Source organism: Solanum lycopersicum, chromosome 6 (genome assembly GCF_036512215.1).
Source record: "Solanum lycopersicum chromosome 6, SLM_r2.1".
In the NCBI taxonomy this organism is placed as follows: domain Eukaryota; kingdom Viridiplantae; phylum Streptophyta; class Magnoliopsida; order Solanales; family Solanaceae; genus Solanum; species Solanum lycopersicum.
In genome coordinates, this window is record NC_090805.1 from 35,278,366 (window position 1) to 35,296,587 (window position 18,222).

An 18,222-nucleotide genomic window follows, 5' to 3' on the forward strand; every position below is an offset into this window, starting at 1 on the left:
CGTATTAAAAGTAGGATTTAATTTAAATTTCAGTTTTTAATCCCCAAAATCAAGCAACAAACCGATAAAATGGCATACTATATAATGTATCACACGGTTTTATTATGTATCCATAACTTATTAAAAATAAGGGATTTTTTGTAAATTGAAAAAGAGTAGGAATATAAGGTAATTTATGTTTTACACTATGTGATTTATGTAATTTTTACAAAAAATTATAGAAAATAAAGATCTTTATATAGGTAATTTGTACTTGTTCTTTCCGAACTTTTGAGAGAAGTACACTTTTAAAAAGCTTAATCATATGGAGTACTAATTATTGCTCAAAATTGGTTTTTTAATTTATTGACCAAAGACAAACTACTTTTCATCAACAATATTTTTTTAAAAAAACCAGTTTTTCAAAAAGAGGAAGTTGTTTTTATAATATAATTGAATTGGAAATTACATCGCAGCGTTTTAAAAAAAATTATGATATTTAAAGAAATGCATAATTTAGAAAGCCCTAATTTGTTCTACACGACATATCATTGAGTAATGAAATAAAAAGTTTGAACTGAACATAATGAAAATAGGAATTCATACAAGTGAAGCACTATTAGCCTCTATGGAGTACACTGCATGTTGGGGAAAAAGACAATTACTTACAAGGAGATGTTATGTAGAGCACTAGGCTGATTAGAAAAGAGATGGGACTCATTGATTTACCTAAACCTTTCACATAATTCACTTACAATCCACCAGGAACATTTTCATTACCATAATCTAGAGTATCTTGAACTTAAATTTAACTTCCTTCAAAGATGTCTATTCTTTTCTATGTGATTTTAGCAGTTTTACCCTTCTGAATTCATCACACAACAAACTGAGTAATCCAGTTCTACAATGCATAGTTGAACTATTGTTACTAGACTTGAGAAGGAACAATTTCACTGAGAGCCTTCCACCATTATGTTCTCTGAGTACTTCATTCATGACTATTGTCTTGGATGACAATCAATCGGAAGGAACTACCCTATTTCATTGCACAATTTAAAGATATTTTTCATGTTTGTGTCATCTGGTATCATCATTCTCCAGCTTTCATAAACTTTTGAAAGCAGTAAGCAACTGAAGTTGTTAGGAGAAAGATCAAAAATCCGCAACATGGGGAAGCAAAAGTAGTTTTGCTTTAGTCTGGGAACTTGTTCCACTTCATAAGAATCCGACTCTCCCAGAGACACCAGACAAGCTGGAAATGTGTCATTTATATTATTATTCCCCACATCAAGGACTTCTCAACCATACCAATTGAACAATGACATAGGGTAGACCCTTTAAATTGATTACCATTCAAGACAGTGGTCATCAATGAAGTGCTCTGAGAACATAACGATAGAAGACTACCACTGAAATTGTTCTTTCTCAAGTTTAGAACCAATAATTCAGCCATGATGCCCAAGCAATGTGGAGCCGACCCACTGAAGTTATGTGATAAAACCCATAAGGCTAAAAGGTTGCTAAAGTAAAAAATATAGAAGACAGACAACCTTGCAGGAAGTTAAAAGTTACTTGTAAGATCAAGATTCTCTAGATTACAGTGACAAAGTTGTTCTAGGTGATTTGTATGTGAATTATGTGAAAGGGTTAGGTGAACCAATGAGTCAGCATATTTGTATCAACTTATTATTCTATAGAAAACCTCCTTGTAAGTTGTACAGAAGGAGAACAGAGATCCCCTCAAGCTATTGTTCACGAATAAACAAGGTTCTCCCCAGTAATGAACTTTCAGTTGATGGGCTCACTTTATAATAGGGGTATACAACTACAAGGAATCTACTGACCTAATATGTTACAGAAGCACCTAATTTCATATCACGGGGCTGCGCTTCAAGGAGCAGCTTCTTGCTCTCTGGAATACTTCCATGCTGTAGGTACCAAATAATATAAGATGCGTGAGTATATACACATTGTAGACACACATAAAAGAGTAAACTTGGCTTTGCCTGATGCATCAACTTCACAGTAAATCACTAAGCAAGATCACTGTTACTATTATCATTCCCAGCTGTGCTAAGATGTAACTCGAGATGAATCAATTGACTAGAAGCACAGTGTGAAAGATGCAGTTATCTGAGTTCTGTTTGCACATAGGAACTAATAATATGTACGAACTAAAAACAGAAATTCACATATCAAATGAATGACACAAGGCCTAAAGCAGGCATTTATTTCTTAGAGAAAAAACTTTTCTTGTGCTTTCTTTTTCACTTTCTTTTTGGGTTTTCCTATCCTTTAATTACCCTCTCTGATTCTTGTAGAAATCACCAAGTTGAGACCAAGTTTGTTTTCTGTTGTGAAATAAATTTCCTCTATTCCAGGAGGACATAAGAAAAAAGATGGAATGCGGGACTATAGTTCATTGCGAGTGGTCAATGACATCCTAGTATTTTGAATACACATCTCTTAAAATCACGGCTATCAAGCCAATGAACGGCAACTTTATTTTTTTATATCAAACTTTCAACTGTAAAAGGAAAAGTGAATATAGAATGGTAGTATCTATATTAGGATTAGTTTATATCATCCACGAGACTCAAGAATGGTAAACATGAAGTGCAATAATCCCCAGAAATTGATAGAATTCAAGACAATAATCCATTGATGGACTAAGGAAATACCTAATCCAAGAAAAAAGAAAGAGAGACAAAGAAATAGCCTAACCAGCATTCTCAAGTGTCACGAAGGGCCCGCACACGATCTTGAATCAGTTTCCTCTCCCAATCTGCTACATCCACAAAGGCATAATCTGGCAGATTCTCAAAGGGCTCCTTCCACTGATCATTTTTAGCCAAATCATAGGTAGCACCTCGTATTGACCTTTTGTTGGGACCACAGGGTCTCTTTGAAACAAGTGTATCATAGGCTGTATTTAGCTGCTCAACCAACACATCAAGATCTCAGAACATACAGCAATTTAACAGCTGCTAATGAGCTTTTATTATTAGACCAACGATGGAATACTGATTCATAAATGATGTTTCTTAATGTGGAAAAAGCTAATGATCATATAAAAGGTGTAATCTTACATCCATTCCACAGAACCAGAACATATAAGCAATTGAAACAGCAGGGGCCCTTCCCAATCCAGCAGTGCAATGTACATACACTCTTCCTTTTCCTTCTGAAATCGCCCACTCCAGTGATGAAACAGCTTTAGGTAATACACTCCTCAAGGAATCTGGATCAAAATCTCTTGCCTGCAATAAAAGTATTTGCGATGATCAAAATATAAAAAATGAGAGGTGGTCTAAGAAAAAAATAATATCCCAAAACCTTAACTTCTTTATTAGGCTAACAACCCGGGAAAAAAGTGTTTTGAACTCCAGAATTTGCAATAGAAAGAAATAGAAACAAGCAAATGGTGCCCTTCTCCTCCCACACATCTATAAACTACTATATATCCACAACGTTGAAAACATTGAAGCCTAGTAATATACTTAACCCGGTACTTGTGGACATGGAGCGGAGCATTATCTGTATGCTACAAAACAAGTCTACAAGGTTCTGAATATGGGCTGTCACCCATTTTCTGAACCAATAAACAATGCTAGGGAAATATAATGCATATACTTACATATTTGATGTTAGTGCTTCAGCTAGTATCCATACCAACAAGCAAAATAGTAAAGTATAGTATTAACAAAAAGTAAATTACCTCAGTTCACATCAAAGTTGTAGACTTTTGAAGGGAATACATGTTACCACTATTTTCACAAAGCTGAATTTAGTGTAGACCAATGGTTTAAGGGGTAACGGTGTTCTATTTCATGTGACCTACTTGAGAAACAGTTAGCATCAAGAAGATTTACTTACAGGCCTTCTCATGTGATTAATTCCAAGCTCTGAACATCTTGTAACTATAGACTGGAGATCTATTCCCCAAAACTCAATATCTTTGTCCTGCTGCAAGTTTAGTATAAAAGAAACGTTCTCCTCTTCCTTCAAATGATCTATATCTTCGATTTTTTGAGGCTGGGAGCCAACAATTAGATCTTCTGTTATCAATGTGTAGTTCATTCCTGCAGTTGAAAATTATACTTTTAAGCTTCCTATTAAAACTTTACTGTATTTTCCAATCATCTCTTCATGACAAACACCAAAATCCTACATATAGAAGATCCAAATCATTTGATATAGCATAATTGCTGCAAAACAGAAGGCAGGGAGCCCAATTTTACTAATTCAATACAGCGCAACAACAACTTTACAAATCAGATGTTCCATTTTTATGACGAAGATTTAGATCTATTAAGCAATACAATTTCCAAATTGATCTAAGCTTTTAAGTATGTAAACAGCAATCACTTTGGTTAAAGTTCTATGGCCATGTACAAAAGAAGTAGAAGGTAAGACATACATAACCCAGTACAAGAAAGTCAAAAAGAGCATAGCAGAAGAACTTTTCTGGGGATCTTAACCCATGATTCCTCTTAGTTAAAAACCCAATAAGTTGCTAACACCTACATCTTAAAAGTAAACAAGTTTAGAGAAGTGACCATGGTAAAGGAAAGCATAATTCAGATGTTAATATTAAATTGGTAAATACCAAGTTCATGGTGATATTCGTAAGGATTCCTCATCATTCTCTTCATAGCTAAGTTGTATTCCTCCATCTTCTTATTACTACTGTATCTACCATGGTTTTCTTTAACTTCGCTGCAAGAAATCTGGAAGGATTTGTTGGTGAAGTTCCACAAGGAATTTGCATATTTCTTGCTTGAACGAGAGAATAAAAATGGATTATTTTGAACTGGGGAGAAGCAGGTAGAGTTCCAGAGAGCTCCCATGGTGCTTCTGTCAGCTTCCTAGATTTTTCTATGGTGGATGGATAGCCATGTGAATCAAGTCTCCATTCCCACAGTAGTAGCGCATTTCGGGCCTAAATTTATGGGGATATGGCGGCCTATACAATGGTATTTCTAGGAAAAACTTGGACGCAGCCCATGAATTTGGATAACTCCAAAACCCAAAGTATCCCCTTAGACTCGATCAACAAAACACATTCTTTTATGTGATTTTGGTACGTGCTACAAAGATGAAATTTGAAATTTATTTTGAAAACTTGCCTAAAATCTCATTAGTTTTAATTTAGGAGCTAAGTATTTTGATAAATTCTAACTTGTAATATTACAAAAAATTATAAAATTTTGGTGCTTTCATATACGTTCAATTACATTTAGGTATATTACATAAAAAATTAAATGTAATTTATTATAGATATATTGTATTCAAATGAATTCACATGTATATAGGATACATAATAAATCTCGTAATACCTAAGATACATGCAAATCATATCAGATACATGTATCTAGTGTGAATTACATATAATTAGATACATAACGAATGTCGATTGTCTTCCTCCCCATCTTGTTCACCTATCTCTCTATTTTAGTGTTTTTAATAGCAAAAATACATGTATCCAAGTGTATCTTACTCAATATATGGTAAGAAACTCATAATTAGTAGTAAAATATATAATCTATAAAAAAAAAAGTATAGCTAATAATAGTATATATGATAGTGAAGTATGTATAATTACGTAGTTTAACTAATTTTATCTTATATTTTATTGAAGTTATTAGCTAAGTCCGAGATTATTTTACAATTTATACTAAAATGGTGGGATTTCTATCCCATATAGAAGGTGGAATAAAATAATTCAATCAAATATCTTTACTTATTTCATACGTGTATCAAACAACCCCTTTAATGAATCTTAAAAAATATGAGTAACTTAATTACAAAAATCTCACCAATTTTAAGACCTAACTACAAAACTTACCAGATTTTGAACTTCAGAAACATGTAATTGGCGCATCCAAATACATGTATCTCGGATATATGTACCCGAGATACATGGTAACAAACTTAGGTTTAATTTGTTCTAGATACACTATATTTTAGTAGATTCACATGTATCAAGTTCTCTCATTCGCCTCTCTCCCATCTCACGCGTCATTCTCCTCTCTTGCTTGCCTCTTTATATATAGTATTCCAGATACATGTATCTGGGAATCCTCCTCGCCTTCCTCCTATCTCGCTCACCTCTCCCTATATTTTAATGTATTTAATAGCAAACATACATGTATTTAGGTGTATTGACTTGAAATTTTGTATGAAATTATTAATTAGTGACATAATATGTAGTTTCAAACTATAGGAAGAATTAATAAATATGATAGAAAGACTCTCAGCATACTTTCTCGGCAATAATTTAAAAAATGATCGTCCACTTTATGATTTTTTAGTACTTGAGCAATCAAAAAGTTGGAGACTTTATATATGGGATAAAATAAATCTTTTCTAGATGGACTAACGATTTGATGAGACGTGACATGTGCATCTGTTATGAATGGGCCTAGACAACTATTGACGAAGAAACCTAATACCAACTTAACTGGCTATGTGTGAGATTCGGGTTGATAAATAGAGTCTTTTGAGATCAAAAAATATTCTTGAGGTTAGATTGTTTTGCTAGAGTGATCCTTAAGAACGCATTAGTAATACCATATTGTCGTTTAGTTGTTGTAGTTGTTGTGGCCGAAGCTCAAATGCTATTAGGTATAGTCGTAGAGTCGTCGCATGTCTATAAGTGTGGAAGTGTTCGAGGACGAACAAAGTTATAAGTGTGAGGTGGTGATCTTAGGCGTATTTTAATGCCTAATAACCATTTTATCCCATATATATAGTCGAGTTGAGGAAATTTTTGTTATCTAAGACAAATTTAGAGAGTCTTCGGATTCCGAGTCTTCTAACCAATATGATTGATGTTTTAGGTCGAAAATTATTGGAAAATGAGCTAAATTTGGGCACTGTAGCAAAGGGGGAAAAGTAGAAAAAGAAGTAGCGGAAAATTTATAACAGAGGAGTTTGTGATGGAGGAGCGTTTTGGAGTCGTTCCTGCCATGTGCAAATTTATGCGAGGGAACAGGTCCGCGTCACAATCCTGGACACAAAAACGGGCCCAAGTGTTATTTTAGACTATAAATAGTTAAAGTGTCATCTTATTGCACACCCACTTTTCCAAAAAGACGGGAGCTAACAAAAGATATGATTTAATACCATTTTTCTAGCGTTTTTTTTTCTTTTTCTACGTCTTGCTAAAGTCTTGTATGATCCTAATGCATTTCATGATGCTATTTTGTGTTATGAGTAGCTAAAATCCCCTATTCCAGGGTTGTATCTATAATTGATGGTTTAATGTGAAGTTGTTTCTTGTGTGAGAAGGGTAATTTATACTTTGTGCTTGCTTTCTTATTTTACTATTTTAATGCTTGATCAAAATTAGAATAAATTTAGTTTCCACTCTTGAACTCGGAAGACGAATAGAGGGATAGACCAAAGAATGCAAGAGGTGTGTTCAATCTTAGGTGAGTTCTAGATTGTTTTGTGTGTAGTATAGCATTAAACTTATACACCACATTTGGTTGAAATGCAAGACGAATGCTTAGTGCTCCTTTGTTTATTCATATCTAATCCCGCCCTCAACAATTAAGTTAGGTTGTCAATGATGGTAGGCGATTAGAGGTCAGAAGATCGTGATTGTAAAATGAACCTTGCCAACCTGCAGTGAGTTAACCCCTTTGTTGAATGCCTTTAATCGGACCCGTTACAACAGAAAGGATGGGGGTCTCGCTGACCGGTCAGCGAGTCGGGGGCTCCAGGGGGGCGACGCGCCCCCTGGCCTGGGGGTCCGGGGGGGCAGAGACGCCCCCGGCCCGACGGTATACAATGTTGCTGTATTGGGCCCTTAATTATCTGTCAATTCTGTATGTTGGGCCCAAGCCTGTTAGGGCGTAGCTTAGCACTATATATAGACGCTATGGCAAACCCTATTTTGTATTCTGTTTTTGCCTCTCCATAATAAAACTGCTCCCTCTCTTTCCCGTGGACGTAGCCAATTTATTGGTGAACCACGTAAATCTGTTGTCTTATTTTTCGCATTTATATTTTCTCGTATTATCTCAAATTCCGCACAACACCCTTGAACCTTGGGATAAAACAACATTAAATCGGAAATCAATTTATTCTAGAACCCTGGGATATCTCTCTAAATTTTGAATTTTCCTTGTAGAATTTCATTTACTTAAAATAACTAAGTCCTGCTAGTGCTAGAGTAGTAATTTAAACAAATTTCTTAATTTAAATGACACTTGAGTTTAGGTAGTCATTGCAAATTGTTATTCGTTGATTTGAAGTCCTTTAGGTACGAACATTTAGCTCGAAAGAGTCTCTTTACTGCTTGAGTGAGCACGTACTTGCGTGAGATTTTCAGACGCAACATCTACGTTGAACTAGATCAGTTTACACTTTTACAAAAAGAGTTATGGTTTTGAGAGAAGAGGAGAAAAGAAAAGAAAGTTCAAGATTCGTCAAGAATGTTCAAGAATCACTTGTGCATTTCGTCGGGGGTGATCCCTAATAAGGTATGTGGGTCTCTCATAACGTTGTATTTGTTTATCCACATGCCAAGCATGTTTGATTCAACGTAATCTAGCTCTAAAACGATTGGATTTTGAATGTTCTTGTTGGTTGTATTTGAATTGCATTCATTCTTGAACATGAGTTGAAGTTTATGAATTTCTTGAGGTAAAAAGTATTATGTCTTGATTTTATTAGGTTAGATCCTTGTGTAAATGATGTGGGTACATGAAATCTAAGTGAATTTGAGAAAAGAAATTGAATTAGAACGATTTAAGGTCAGGAAACGAGAGGAAAGTTCGTCAGGCGCCACCTTGGAAAGGCAGGCGCTGCGCGTCCTATCTGCGCTAGAGGGCCTGGGGGCGGAGCGCCCAAATGGGGCTTTTGAACTTTGGGGCGAGCGCAACGCTTCCTGAATGCGCTCGAATTGGTGTTTTTCATCTAAATTTTGTAATTCAGTCCATTTAAGCCATTCTAAAAAGTGTTTTAACACTTCCTAATAATTCTCACTACTCTAAATGACTTCTAAATATATAGAAATCATCCAGAAATGTGAATTATGATCTTGAACTCATAACTTCAAATTCAAGGAAAGTTAAGAGTCAAGTCTATAAAGCTCTTGGAGTCTTTTCAAGAAGTCTTTTACGAATGCTTCTAACTTTGTTTTAAAACTTAAAGATCAAGTTGAGTAAAGAGTGACATTTTATTTCACCAAAAGGGAATACTAAGTTGCTAGTGAGTGTTATATCACATGTCTACAATGTTGAGATTGTGTTCTTTGAATTACATTGTCTCCTTAATAGTCTCCCTATAATAGATAAAATTTGGAGCACTATAATTCTCATTGGTAATGTTGTAAGAGAATTGTCCACTCTTGCTTCTAAGATGTTGTTGGTAGTTGGTATAGCTTCCTTCATAGCTCCAACGAGACTCATCATAATGATATCAATTTTGTACGAACCTTGAGGACAAGTTATTATTAGGACCGAAGGTGTTGTTGTATATGAGCCTAGACCAATGACGAAGAATCCCAATATTAGATTAAGTGGCTATACGTGAGATATGATTTGATAAATAGAGTCTTTTGAGAGCAAAATAGGCTTTTTATGTGAATTATAATTATGCTTAGGCAAAGACTGTGCTTCTGATCCTCTATTTTCTCTTAGTTCACTCATCCCTTCTTCTTTATAGTTACTATTATTGTTCATCATCTTCATATTGTAACTGCTCATTTTCGTATGAATCGAAGCCTATTAGTTTGTTTCTTTGTTATTATTGTTGAATTGAGAAATCACTGTAACCATTTTAGTGTTTGTTACAGCATCCGGTCAGATGGGGTCGATTAGGGAATGTTGAATGAACATCCTAAAAAATTGAGCCAAGAAACAAAATTCTAAGTCAGATGAATTCTGGAACCCACATGAGACTAGTGTCTCAATGGTCATACCTTTGTTGAATTTATATTATTAAACAGTGCGTCTAGTGATCTTTTATCAATAACATAATAAAAAATTCTCAACGGGAACAAATACAAACAAGGAGGCTAGACAGTATTTCATAGTTATAATTTCTTGCTCTTTATATTCATTGCCTCTTGTTACAACTGTGATTTATTTCATAGTTATAATTTAATAAATTCAATTGTACCGTTTTGTAGGTAAACAAAACATTGTTATAATAAAGTTTGACTGTACCATAATTGTCTAATTATGAGGAGTATTGATTGTGATTATTAACTATGTTTGTGTCTAATCATGGTGATGTCGACTATAAGTATCATTCGAAGAGGTGACTTGGCAAGCTAGCAACTTGAAATGTGTTACTTACATTTTGGGAGACAAAAGTGATTTGATACATAATGGGAATTCACCTTCGAATGTGTGAGGGAACAAGAATACTATTTTTCCTAATTATTTTTTATTATTTAGAATTGAGAAATCATAAGGGCAAAGCTTTTATGATTTATGTATGTAGGTAACTCTGCCACATCAACAACCAACAAAGTATTGATTCTCCCACCAACTACTCTGCCTCATAGTTGAATGGTGTCCACTTAAATTCTAGTATATCAAAAAAGGCACACACAGAATCTTCATAGACATTATGGATATATTGAGCAAAAGTATTTGTTGTTAATTAATCTCAAAATAATTAGAGGTCATAATTAAGTAAGATTCTTCCTTACCTGATCAACACCTATCCAATCTCACTTTACAACTCACATGAAAAAGGAAGAAAAAAGAAGTAAAAAGTACAATGATAAAGATTATAGAGTATGGTATCTTTTAGTACAATGATAAAGATCAAACCATTTGCTATATTCCTTTATGGCTTAGAAGCCCATAATGATGATATATGTGAAATACAGGTGTATGCATCCCTCAGGCTCTTAACTTTTTATTCCTTTTTTCCCACTTCTTGGGAATACATACCTTTTAATTTTGTATAGACCAATAGAAGAAAATAGTGAAGAAAAAGAGATACAGACTTGAAATAAAAAAAAATGGATCTAATGGGTGAATCTAAATGATTAAGATTTAGACCTACAAACCAAACACACTATGGATTGAATCCGAACGATTAAGATTCAAACCTCCATTAAGTGAAAAAATGAACTTAAATAATTAAGACTCAAACCTACAAGCTAGACACACTTAATGAGTTGAATTTGAATGATTAAGATTCAGATCTCTTTTAAGTGCCTAACAATGAAGCCAAAAGAGGCCTAATTGATCCTAAGGGCAAAGCTCAAATTAGAGGTGGATCAAAAGTTCAAATTTTACTGGTTCAAGGTTTAAAAATACTATATTGTAACTTATTGAATTTATTGGTGGTTTCAATGTACTTGTTTAGTGCTCAATTCGTTCGAAATTGTTTGTCATGTTACGTTTTTCGAAAGTCAATTTAATTAATTTTTAAAGTTAAATTAGATCACATTAATTCAATATTTTTTTAAAGAAAAATTAGATATTTAAAACTATATGAAAAGTACTATAAATTACAATTTTTTGCATATTAATATGACGAAAAATACATCTTAAAATATTAGTCAAAGTTTTTATAGTTTAACTCTAAAAATAAAAACTATGACAAAATAAATACCGAACGAAGGAGTACATTTTTTAATGCATATATTTAGAGTCTAAGCTAGAGTTATTAAGTTTTAATGAATTCATATCTTACCATTTCTACATTTATCGTGGTTCACACACTACTCAAATATACATCGCTCTTCTTTAGGAAAAAAGAATAGAATTATTTTTAGATAGTTGTAAGATGGATAAGGCACTAATTAAAGGTAACCTTGAAGGCATGGCAATTACAAGTCCCGTCCGTTTCTGCATTAATAACTCTGTATGAAAAGAAGTTGAAGGCAATGATGTGATCATGAATTAACTATATCCATCATGGACTACAAACTAAAAATATCTTTTCATTTAATATTTCAATTTATCATTTTAAGTTAGTCCCATTTAGAGGAGTGTAATACTAATAACAACCACCTAGCTATCAATTTCATTTAGCATTACTTTAGCACGTCAGATCGTTTGATACAGTGTATTAGCAAAATATAATACATGCATAATGTATTAACTTTTTGTATTAGTACTTCCTCCGTTGCGTTAGCTTTGTGTATTAGTACTCTCTTCGTTTCACAAAGAATGACATGATTTGACTTGACACAGAATTTTAGTATATAAAGAAGACTTTTGGAATTTTGTATTCCTAAATTAAAGTTATGTCAAACATACAAAATTCCCTTTTAATTTTGTGGCCTTAAATATGTCACGTGAAAGCTGAAATTAAATTGTCACCAAAAGAAAAAAGTCATTCTTTTTTAAGCAGACAGAAAAGAAAAGTGAATTATTATTTTTGAAACAGAAAAAATAATATCTTATTTGATACATTTTTTATGCTACATAGAATTAATGCTTACATATTTATTCATTATATTATGTATCAGAGAGTGAATTAGCACGAAGTGCCAACTCAACCACCCATAGGAGGTAGAAGATATTGAATCATATCATGAGTTGTGACGATGCCACTTGACATTTAACTTTCTGAGTGTAACAAGGGGTACTTGACGTATAACTTTTGCAGTGTCATAATTTAGTGAAATCAACTTTAGATTTATTCAAAGTAGTAATAATTTGTACAAAAAACTCACTTCCTGCGTTATAATATTCATTTATTTTCTTACTTTTTACATTTTATGAATTTAAAACAAAAATATATATACTATATGGAGAGCAGAGGAAGAGCATGATTTTCAATAAAAAGGTTCAAAATATATAAAAATAAATAATCGACATCTACTATATATACATATTAATTTATTTTAATTACATATAAATAATATAATTTTTCGCTTTAAAAAATTCGAATGAGTTCTTCTTACACGGTACCTCCGCCCCTGATGGAGAGTAAATATTAATGGAGCCAGGAGTACTACTAAAGTGTGAGTGGGACCAATTATTAGGCACAAGAAAGTGACTTGCATTAATCTCTCATCTCCAATGGCTTTCGCTTTACATGGATTTTTTAAAATTTTATTTTAAATAACCATTGGTTTCTTATGATTTCCATCTAGCTCTATTTATTTTTTTGAGGGAAAAAATTAAATATATATTAAATTTTGATGAAAAAACTTTATGCATGTTAATTTTTTGAGCATTGGTTTCGTTCATATATACTATTTTCATTTGAAAAAGGTTCATCTTATTCTTTTATGAGTTAACTGAAAATCACATTCAATTTTATCAAATTATTTTATCCATGTGGCGAATGATAGATTTCAGCAAGTCTTATTTTAATGATGATCTGGGTTTCAAAAAATTGGTAAATTTTAAAAAATAATTTAATAATTTGATCGAATCATCATTCACCACGTGGATAAAATGGTTTACAAAATTGGATGTGGTTTTTAGTTAACCAATAAATGTATGGATGAGATTATTTTTTTTCAAATGAATCTTACATAAATGAGCTAAACTTTTAATGAATGACGTAATTTTTTTTCCAAATATTTTATGATATATAGTCTTTTCCTTTTATTTTATTATAATTGATTAATTGTAATGAAACATGACTGAGCTTCTTTTTTTTTTCGGGGCAAAATTAAATAAATAAACTAGTTTTCCGTGTCAATTGAACTTTGCATGAGTATTATATCAAGAATAGGAAAGCTATATTGCTTTAATATTTGTTCCAGAAACAAGTGGGATCATATGAAAAGCTTCCTACATTAAAGTAAATAGAAGGCAAAAAGTTTAGAAGTAAAAGGGGATTTTGTCGTCTTTTTTTTTTTTTGTTTCAAAATTGAGTAAGATTTTTAAAAAATCATTTTTTTCATTTTCAGAGAGAAAAATATTGAAAAACACTCCTAAATTGAATGAATTATTAATTTTTAATCCTCAAATTATTGACAATCTTAAAAACATCATCTTACTTGACTAACTAAACTTAAATACACTTTCAATGAGTGAAATACACCTTAAATTCTCGCGAAGCTTAAGCATATTTTCAACAATGCTCTTGATTTTTTATTAAGAATCTCATGCTCGTACAAAAATTTGAGACCACTTGTTATTACATGTTGTATATTAAGGGTGTATCTAAGTTTAGTTAGTCAAATAAAAAGATATTTTTTAAAATTATTAATAATTTAAAAATAAAACTAATAATTTATGTCAAGTTGAAATGAGTTTTCAATATTTCTATTTATTTTCTTTCGCCCTCGTAGATTTGTACTGCTAAATGGCTTTTGTGTTTTGTGCTATCATTCCCATTTTACTCTTAGAACTTTAATTAGCTACTTAATTCCCACCTGCATGTGTCTATCAACTTTGTCTCTTACTTTTAATTTCATTTTATATTAGTCCATAAAATGAGAGTTTTTGCTTGTATCTTTATGCATAAAAAGTAAGTGATAGTGGTTAATCTATTTAATGAAAAGAGGTTAAAATATTATTGAAGTATTGAAAATGGTATAAAGCTCTCTTTCATCCACTTATAAGCTCTAAAATATTTTTCTTATCTATTTTTTAATTTAAACTTGACTACTTATTTAACAGTTTTAAATTCAAACTATTTAAATATTTTTTTTAAATACTTAGTACTTAATTATTGGTTATAATATAATTTATTAATATTTTATAATAAACCAACCCACTACCCCCAATTCATAACCCCCCCCCCCAAATCACTTTATTAAACAAAATCTTGAACCCTTCTTTTCTAAGACTGTATTCTTCTCAATCAATTTTTGTGTTGTTTAACAAAATCCTCCATTAATTTTCAAAATTTAGACAGATTAATTTTAATAAGTGTCGTTAATTCAGTAAACTAGTATAATTAATATTAATCTGAGTTTCAACTAATGTGGAAGTCCAATTAAATTTGGATTGTCTATGAAAAGTCCAATTGAAATTGTACTCATACATTATTAATGTTGCTTTTGTTTTTTACTAGGAGAAATTAACTGCGAAGAACACAAATGGTTGTTTTATTTAATAGGTGAATTTAAGGTAAGTTTATTAATTGGGTAGAGTTTAATTAGTAATGGGTGGGTAACAAGTGGTTTATAAATTATATTAATAAGTTAAATTATAACTAATTGTTGAGTCTCACGTATTTAAAAAAATTAACTAATTTTAATTTAAACCGTTAAATAAGTGATCAATTTTGAACTCAAATGTGGATGAGAATAGTATTTTGGAGCCAATAGGTGGATGAAAAAAGTATTTTGAAGTCAATAAGTGAATAGACGATAGTTTTGTATCATTTCTAATACTTTAAGGGTATTTTAGGTTCTTTTCAATTTATTTAAATGTAGAAAATTAGTGACAATCCTAATTACATGACACTCCTTATCTCCTCAATCAAATCCTTTTTATTTACCATATTAAATAATCACAATAATTTACGCTTGATGACCCAACCGCTTTCAACAGAGTCGAAGTGAGAAATTTAATTAAAAATATTCAAAATCTAATATATTAATATGAAAAATAATTTTGACCTATATACTTGGTATAATTTTCTACGGAGTAATAATATCATTTTTCAACAGTGTATGACTTGCCACCCTAGTCCCTAAACATATCAATTATGCACCGACTTCTCCATTTACGATATTGTTAATCTCATTTACCATTATTGTCTTAGAGTGTGTTTGGTATGAAGGAAAATAATTTTCATGGAAGATATTTTCTAGAAAATATTTTCTTGGAAAACAAATAGATTTTTGACTTATTTTCTCATGTTTAGTTGGTCAGTAGAAAATATCTTTTAGAAAAGATTTTTAGTGCTTGATTTATGAACGAAAAATATTTTTGAGAAATATATTTTATTTTTATTAGGTTGTAGAAAATAATTTTTGAAATTGAAAATATTTTTTAAAAACAAATTTAATCTTTTTGAGGGTGGGGGCGGGGGTAGGGTGAAAAATTAAAATTTAAAATTTATAAAAAAAAATTTAAGAACAAACTTCAATTTATTTTGGAGGTGGGGTGGAGGTCGTAATTAGGGCGGGGTGGGGTGAAAAAATTATAAAACAACTTAATTTTTTTGGAGGGGGTGGAGCTGATTGGGGGGGGGGGGGTCATGGGTAGGGGCGTGGTGGGGTGAAAAATAAAAAATTGAAATTAAAAATATTTTTTAAAATAAGTTTTAAACATATTTTTTTTAAAAAAATGTAATTTGAAGTTGAAGGAAAGTTTTGGAAAATGTTTTCCTTAATTTTTGAAGGGAAGTCATTTCCTTAACTTTGAGAAAAAATAGTTGATTTGGAAAACATTTCCCAACACTTTTAACCCAACCAAACTAGAAAATATTTTCCTTCATACCAAACACCCCCCCCCCCCAATCATAATTAGCAATATAAAACAATGAAATAAACTCTCTTATTGGTTCTTATTGGATTGCTAAAAGGACACATTTTAGTTAAGATCTCTCTCTGGCCTTCTCATTCTCTATAATTTTAGAGGTCTTTGCCTCAAATTTTATATATTGAATAACATAGAAAATTGTAATCTTTCTCCCCTCTAAATTGTTCTCTGCATTTTCTTCGAAATAAAATATTGTAGAATACTCGATCGGGTGATTTACCTTTATCACTTGACTACGTAGGGATGGCAATGGAGAAGTGCGATTGGGGGGGGGGGGGGTAGGTTAAGTCTATATGGAGCAGGGCGGGTTTAGCCTTATGTGAGACGGGGCAGTTGAAATAGCTTTTTAAGAAATTAAGTAGGATGAGCCGGTGACGGGTTGAAATTTTTCTCTTACTTTTCTAATTTGATCGCTCCACTCTCTCAACTTTCGTCTCTTTAACCGTTGTTTGTTACCGTCTGTCACTTTTTCTCTAAGTTTTTACAAAATGTACCATTTTATAATCAAATTTTCTGATGGATTTTAGTACAGGAAATTAAATTGAATTTATTTGTAGACAAATTTAATTATGAGACAAAGTTACCTAGAGGTATTGAAAGTAGAAACTATTTAATTAGTGTGTTTTTAACATAACAAATGAGAAATAATCAAATTAGATCCTCGTTGTTTAAAATGTTAAATTTGTCTACTGCTTTAGAAAATTACATAATAAAGAAAAAAATATATAACATAAGTGGGACGAGTCTTTGCGGGGCAGGACGGTGTGGGTTAAGAATTGAAAACATATTAAGCGGGGTGGGCGGGGCGAAATTTTGTAGGTTAAGCTTCTACCCGCCCCGCACCCGCCTCAACCCGTCCCAACTCGCTCCATTGTCATCCTTATGAGTTAGTAACATGGAAGAGATTAAATATCTTAAAGACACATAAGATATTTGTGAGCTCGACATGATTTTATTTGTTTATTTTCGAGATGAGGGTGTAAAGAAGTGTGTCTACTCTTGAAAATTGATTTGAGTTTATGCCATGACGGTCAATTATGGAAGTTATACGTCTGGTTAGGAGACTGGTGGAAATGTTTTGAAAAATAAAGAAATAAAGATTGACATATGGTGTTCATTGACCTCGAGAAGGCCTACGAAAAAGTTTTAAGAAAAGTCTTCTGGGGTTTTCCGGAGGCAAGAGGTGTAACCGATATTAAGGCGATAAAAAACATGCAAAAAAGCTAAAACGCGGAGAAAATTGGTGAGAGGAGATTTGAGGCACTTCTCAATAGAGATTGGATTTCACCAAGGACCATCTCTCAGTTCATATTTGACGAGTCACTCAATGTATATATTTTTAACTTGCAACGTGTTAAATAATATATAGTACAAAAAGATGTTGAATCCACATAGATTGATTTATCTATTCTATAGACGTTTCTTGTTTTAATTACTATTTAAGAAAATCAAGAAAAGTTGTGAATTAATTAATTAATAATACAAAAAGTAGAGAAAATACTTTACTTTTCACGATATACTAAAAGGTGTTGGGATCTTGACTTCACTCGATATTTCTATATAATGTAAATTATTTATTCCTAAATTTATATTTCTCATAAAAATATAAACATATCTCACGATCATATTTATGTATTATTAATGAAGTTGAACAATTAAATGCACTTCTCTCGGTTATACAATTTAATTGTGAAAATAGTACTCCCTCAGTTTCACAAAGAATGATATGGTTTGACTTGACACAAAGTTTAAGAAGATAAATTAGACTTTTAAATCTTGAGGTAATAAAATTAAAGTTAGGCCAAATGTACAAAAATTGTCCTTTGATATTGTGGCATTAAACATATCACGTGGAAAACTGAAA

The 18,222-nt window shown here is 32.0% G+C and overlaps 1 protein-coding gene across 1 annotated transcript; it reads right to left on the reverse strand.

The window, feature by feature from the left end:
• Positions 1-530: 530 nt before the first annotated feature.
• LOC101259052 (phosphoglucan phosphatase LSF2, chloroplastic) lies at positions 531-5,171 on the reverse strand. The gene is made up of 5 exons (XM_004240828.3): positions 4,589-5,171; positions 3,856-4,061; positions 3,069-3,239; positions 2,704-2,915; positions 531-1,907 (listed from the first exon to the last, which is right to left on the reverse strand). Exons 1-4 carry the CDS (start codon positions 4,827-4,829, stop codon positions 2,712-2,714), a joined length of 822 nt encoding a protein of 273 aa, XP_004240876.1. The 5' UTR covers positions 4,830-5,171; the 3' UTR covers positions 531-1,907; positions 2,704-2,711.
• Positions 5,172-18,222: the final 13,051 nt, after the last annotated feature.

Coding starts and splice junctions, on each gene's coding strand:
- LOC101259052 (XM_004240828.3), bottom strand. CDS start 4,829: ATGGGAGCTCTCTGGAACTCTACCTGCTTCTCCCCAGTTCAAAATAAT. Junction 4,062..4,588: donor CGAATATCACCATGAACTTG/GTATTTACCAAT, acceptor TTTCAACTGCAG/GAATGAACTACACATTGATA. Junction 2,916..3,068: donor TCTGGTTCTGTGGAATGGAT/GTAAGATTACAC, acceptor TTGGTTGAGCAG/CTAAATACAGCCTATGATAC.